Source organism: Merops nubicus, unplaced genomic scaffold, assembly GCF_000691845.1.
Source record: "Merops nubicus isolate BGI_N331 unplaced genomic scaffold, ASM69184v1 scaffold2851, whole genome shotgun sequence".
NCBI classification, from domain to species: domain Eukaryota; kingdom Metazoa; phylum Chordata; class Aves; order Coraciiformes; family Meropidae; genus Merops; species Merops nubicus.
The window spans coordinates 1-6,274 of record NW_008587409.1 but is presented as its reverse complement, the minus strand read 5'-3'; the positions used below and the strand labels follow the sequence as shown (position 1 = coordinate 6,274).

The following is a 6,274-nucleotide window of genomic DNA, read 5'->3' as shown; positions in this document are numbered from 1 at the left end:
CCCATCACTACTCTGTCCTTTGTGCAGAATCTCACCTTGTAACTTGTTCAGTTTCAATGCTCAAAAAAATCTAGATCCCCTTATAAGGCCTCTTCTCCCTCACGACAGACAATGTCTCCTCTCAGTCTAGTATCATCAGCTAACTCACAGATGGTACATTCATATCCTGCACCCACATGACTAATAACTTTCATGACCAGAACTGGTCCTAGAATGGAACCCTGGGGAACATTACTGGGCATCAGTCAGATCTAGCCTCCTTCACTACAGCCCTTCAGGCTCTATCCTTCAGCCAATACGCCATGAACCTCCTCATCCCACGACTGGACCAACATGTCCAGCAGGATGCTCTGAAAGACTTCATCAAAACCCTTAGTACTATCTGCAAAACCTACAGTAACCACCTTCTCTTCATCTGCTAGGTAGGTGACCTAACCCAAGAAGGATTTCCAACTAGCTCACAGGGCCTTCCCTTTGTAGACCCGTGCTGACTGTGTGCAATGATTGCATTACTTTTTAAATGCCTTTCAACAGTGTCCACTATAAACTTCTGCATGACTTTTCCAGAATCTGAGGCTAAACTCCCAAGTCTTGGCCTCACACCCTTTCTGTACACTGAGATAATGTTGACTACCTTCCAGTCAGCCGGGACACCCCCCCCCACACACACCTCTGAGACCTTGGGCAAAAGATCAAGAGGAGTCCTGGCATAATATCCAGCAGCTCCTTTAGTACTGTGGGATTAATCCCATCCTGTCTCAGGAGCTTGTCTTCCTATAATCTCAGTGTTCAGACAAGTCACATCACTGTTTCCACACTCACAGTCCTCTGACTCAGGGGACCAGGTAGCCCAAAGGCTGTCTGCATTATTAAAGACTGAAGCAACCCGCACGCTGGAAGCCTCTGGTTTTTCTGCAGCTCTCTGAGGCAGATGACCATCCTCAACAAGCATCAGTCCAATGTTTTCTTTACACCTCCTCATGCTATTAACATACTTTTAGAAGCCCCTTTCATTATCTCAATCAACACTGGCCAGTTTCAACTCAAAAAAGACCTTTAGCTTTTGGTGTCTTCTCCTTGCCTCTATGAACCAAGCACAGCTTTGTCCTCTTCCTGCAAAACCTGACCTCAGCTCCAGAGAGGATACAATTCCCTTTTCCTGTGCAGCTCCACAAGGGGTTGCCCATTCAGCCCAGCTGGTGTTCCTCATCTCTCCTCTGCCTTATGCCACACTGGAGTTACCAGTTCCCCTGCTTCTGTAAGGCAGCTCTTAAACACCAACTGCCACCTGAGGACTCCTAACCACTTAAAAGCAGAGTGGTGCAGGACTCAGCTAAAGAGCTCTCCAAACAGCTTGAGGTTTCTTCTGCTGTCCTGAAGTCCAGGGCAGCAACTTGGCTACCCTTTTTTCCTCTATACACTGACAATTATAAAACTCAACCGTTGCATTGTCACTGTGGCCGAGACAGCCACCTCACATCACATCCCCCCCAGTCCTTCTCTAGTCACCAACAGCTAGGTTACAGGAGTGCCTTTCCTAGTTGGCTCACTCAGCACTTGTGACAAGAAATCATCTCCTACGAACTTCAAGAATTCCCAAGACCCACTCCTCACAGCAGTATGATATTCCCACTTCATATCTAGGAAGCTGCCATCTCCCACAAGGACAAAGGCCACCCATCCAGACACTTCTCCTCATCGCCCATAGACGACCTCATCGGTGCTTACATACCCACGTACCATCGGTAGGAGACATCCCCAACATCATCCCTTTGTTTTCTATCCCCCTAATCCTCAGCCAGAAGCTCTCAGCCACATGATCACAAAGCAGAGGCGCACCTCCTTCCTGCAGCCCCGCCCCTCAGCTCTGGCAAGCCCCAAACCCTGGCACCCTGGAACCCCTGCTCCGGCCTCCTTGCCGCCAGCACACAGGACCACGCCGCTTACGAAGGATTACAACACTTTATTCCCACGCAGCCATTTCACAGAGTACAAACACAAGACAAGATACCAGCACAGACAGCCCCCTCCCTCACCAGGCACCCCGACCCCAACCCTACTCTCACCCTGGGAAAAGTGCCACGGCGCACCATGCCCTCACAGACAGGAAATCCATCCCTCGCTTGTCAGGCTTCCACTCCTGCCCCCCAGAAAACGCCTCTTCCCAAACATTGGGACCCACTTGTCACCACTGCAGCACACTAACAGGCTTCCCAGACCCCCAGGGACAAACTCAGCCCTCAGGCACACACCTCAACAACACCTCTGCTCCAGAGCCAGACGGTGACACGATCCCAGGGTGTCACAACGTCCCATGATGAAGATGGTCCACTCTGGCCCACAACCTTTGCTGCAACACCTACCTCTGGCCAGGTCCATGTGCTCAGGAGACACCGAGAGCAGCTCCCGAGGCCTGTGGAGACCCGCAGCCATCCGTGTGAGGGGGTGGCATGTGCTCCAGCCCATCTCCCACTAGCAACAGGGGTGCGGGCCACCAACAGAACATGCTACAATGGAAAGCCTAGACAAAAGCTGCAAAAAAACCCTCGAGTCCCAGATCAATGCCAGCAAATATCCAGCTCTGCCTCGCTGTCGCTGTGCCTGCTACACGCTTCCTTCGCAGCCGGGTCCGCATCCAATCCTCCTCCAGGTCAAGTCCCTCTCCTGTCTCCACACAGCAGGATGGGTCGGTGGCAGCTTGGCCACTGTGGGAGTGCTGTCTCCTACCCTAGAAAGACTCAGGCTGACGCGAGAACAGTACTTGGCTGGGCGGCAGAGCCGCGCCTACGAGGTCAGGTCCCGCAGAGCTGCGCACAGCCACAGCTGGGCTGCCACCAGAAGGGTCACCCGGGCACGGCACTCCCCTGAAGAGCTGGAGGCTGCCAAGACAAGAACACTCATGTGAGCTGGGGCCCTGGCACATGCACAACAGACGGGTCCCTCCCCAAAATACCCTGGGCACCCTGCAAACCGCACCAGTTCCTCACTCTCCCAGGTTCCCCTCTCCCATAAGGACCTTAGGTGGTGTACAGGCTCTACTCTACACCATTGTCACACTTGCACCTGTGCGCCATCGTTGACCTGACAACCCTCAGGTGCCCACCAGGCACCTTCATCTCCCAGGAACAGAACGCAGCCATCTCCCTGACCTCCACCTTCCTCCCAGCATAACCTCCACCCCAACTCCCCCTGCACCGTGCCCAGTACTTGCCCCTGCAACTCTTGCCGTCGCCTTGCAGTGTTCCCGTCACGCAGCTGCACAGGGGTCCGTCCACTTGGCTCGTGCAGATCTGCTCACAGCCTCCGTTGTCCTCACACCAGTCTGAGCCTGGACACAGAGCAAAGGAAGACACCTGAGCGATCCTCTCAGACCCCAAGGCCCCGATCCTTGGCTGCCCAAGCCCCACGCTCCCTGCTACAACAGGATCCACAAAAGCAAGCCCATCAGCAGCCAGGGATGCCCTGGTGTAACAGGCAGCGTGCGGCCAATGCTAGGACCCAGCTAAGCACCCACTGTCACCCGTGATCCCAAAGCAGCACCTAGTCTGCTCACAACCCTCCAGGGGCCCTTTCAGGAAGATGAAAAGGATTACAGGGCCATGTGGCCAGAAACAGAGCACCCCAGACCACCTTGGGGTCCCACCACCCACTCTGCCATTGCACCATCTCTTCTATAACCACCCAGCCACCCACCCCTAGGAACCCTGACACAGACCCCTGACACAGCCCAGGCCAGCACCCATCCAACCGGCATCTGCAGGCCCTCTGCCCTCACCTCCCACCAGCAAGAACCGGCCAAGTGTTCTCTTGCACTTGCCCCAATTCCTGCTTAAAGGACCAGCCTCTCTCCACAGGAGACCTTCTCACACTCCCTTTCCCTGGTTCCCCAAGAACCTGCCACACCCAGGCACTGCCCTGTAGCACGTCACTGGGCTCAACCCTGATGGGACAAACCCCTGTGTAGGCTGTGCACACTTACGCTTCCTTCTAATAGGCCCCACCGAGAGGATCTGCTCCTTGGACTCCTCTGCGAACGTGCTGGCCATCCTTGTGTGCTGAGGGCAGTTCTACACAGGGATAAATGCCACCTCTGTCATGCTCAGCCCCTGCCCAGGCCCCTCCTGGGGCTCCCAAAGGGACCCTGCCACCAGCTTCAGGGAGCACGGGCCCCGAGGTGACCCGCGCACAGCAGGGCTGTCCTCCTGGCACCTAAAGAGGGCACGCAACCGTCCTGGCCTTGCCCCCAGGGCTACGACTCCAGCTGTGCCTCTGACCCCAAGTCAGGCTGGCTTGCCACGCTCAGACAGAGCCCTACAAAGCGAGCCACCCAGCCCTCAGCACTCGCCCCACTCACTATTTTGCAGGAGTATTTCTCCGAGTCGCAGAGCGAGACGGCGCAGTGCAGGTGAACCTCGTCGTAATCCCCGATGAACTTGAAGACGGTGACGTGGAAGCGGCAGGTCAACGACACCCCGTTCTCCTCTATGCCAATGGTGTTGTCCTTCATGTTTTGGCACCTGCACGAAGCCCTGATGCTTGACCTGACCTGACCAGACCTCCCACAAACACCCTTGAGGGACACCGCTTGGCCCTGTCCCCATAAGGCCCCTCACACCAAGTCCCACGGCAGCACCCTTAGATCTTCATCGTGCCAGCCTCCTCTAGACAAGGGCATCATACCCCACCTCAGTAAAACAACCTCTCTCTGGCACTTCCAACTTCACTGTACTCCTGCTTCCCAACACGCCGCCACCATAATCCACATGCCCCCGTCTCCTACGGATACCCTGACACGCACAGCATCAGCGAGATGAGGAAGGCCACAGACACAAGTTGGCCTGTTCCCCCCTTATCCTTTCTAGATCTTGCTTAGCCATCTCACTGACTAAAAAGTCCCCACCTCCAACTGACACCACCGCTACAGATACCACAGCTCTCTCAAGCACCTTCTCCAAGAGACACAAAAGAAAACAAGAGGGCACGCTGGGCCACACTCACCCGCCCTCGATGATGAAGTACCGCAGCTTGTCGTTGCTGTCCCGCGAGGGGGTTGCGTAGCACTTGTTCAGCATCAGGATCAAGTGGTTGGAATCGGCCCCGACGACAAAGACCCCCACGTAGAGCACGTCCCGGGTGGTGAGCACCACCTCGCCCTGCCGGTAGGGATGCTTGTAGGACGAGTTCTTGTACAGGGCCATCTTGGTCGTGAAGCTCCCTTCCTGGGTCGGCACCGTCAGGTTAATCACGCTAGCACCCACAGAAAAAATGTCACTTCAGATGGAGGACAGACTATGCAACTCCGACTCAGCACTTCATTTTGGACCCTTGCTCCTGTACCTGTGTGACAAGAGAGGCCACAGAGTTGACCCTACCTGAGCATCGGCCGCACGACCGAATCCAGGGAGATCTTGATGTCCAGCTCATAGGCGCAGGAGAACTCCACGTTGATGGTCCTGTCCCGGGTGATGATGTTGCCCGTGTTGTTCGCGCTCTCGATCCACACCGTGTTTTTGTACACGATGTGTGTGCTGTTTGACTGCAGAAGGAACGTGGGGCATTGCTCAAGACAGGCACTCTCTTGCTCCTAATGAACACTTTGACCCTACAAGCTATGTGACACCAAAGGTCCTGCTACCCAGCCACCACCTCTGGCTGGAAAGGGTTCAATACAGCAAGGCTAGGAACTGCTCAGCAACACCCTTAATCTGCAAGCCTCTGCTTTCTGCGGGCCCCATCCCAGGAAAGCATCTCCTGAGCATCGCGCACCTCCACTCGAGTCCCACGTGCCCTGTGACTCACCTGCACCAAGTTGCCACAGTTGCCTTTGGTGTTGTTGATCTGGAAAGAGATGAAGTCCTCCCCCTCGATGCCGGGACAGTGGCGGTCGTTGACCCGCACCCCCTCACGCTCAAAGCCTAGCTGGAACAGCTTACACTTTGAAATGGACACCTCCATTTGGGCAGCTTTGCAGGTCACTTCCGCATCAATGATGTCATGGGTGGCTAGAGCAGAAGACAAGACAGCCTCAGATCATCACAAATGGTACTGCAAGCCTAAGCCACTGGTCAGCCCAGCCCTCCTCCCCACCACCAGAAACAGGCTGGGATTGTCTACAGAAGCCCAGGATGCGTGCTCCAGAAAATCCGCTCCCGCACGGTGGCAAAACCCCATCTGGTCAGAGGTCCTGGCTCACGGCACCTCACTTCCCAAAGCCCTACTGTGCCATGGCCCAATTCAAGCCCACGCCACCCGGTGCTGCCCCGGAGGACTCACT

The 6,274-nt window shown here is 55.5% G+C and overlaps 1 protein-coding gene across 1 annotated transcript; it reads right to left on the bottom strand.

Annotated features, from left to right (window-relative positions):
• Positions 1-2,363: 2,363 nt before the first annotated feature.
• Positions 2,364-6,002, bottom strand: LOC103781185 (alpha-tectorin-like; the record flags this gene model as incomplete). Its single annotated transcript, XM_008948886.1, has 8 exons — positions 2,364-2,413; positions 2,789-2,879; positions 3,212-3,328; positions 3,980-4,067; positions 4,355-4,517; positions 4,999-5,247; positions 5,373-5,536; positions 5,800-6,002. Coding segments are annotated over 8 exons (1,125 nt in total), but the record flags the coding sequence as incomplete, so codon positions are not given.
• Positions 6,003-6,274: the final 272 nt, after the last annotated feature.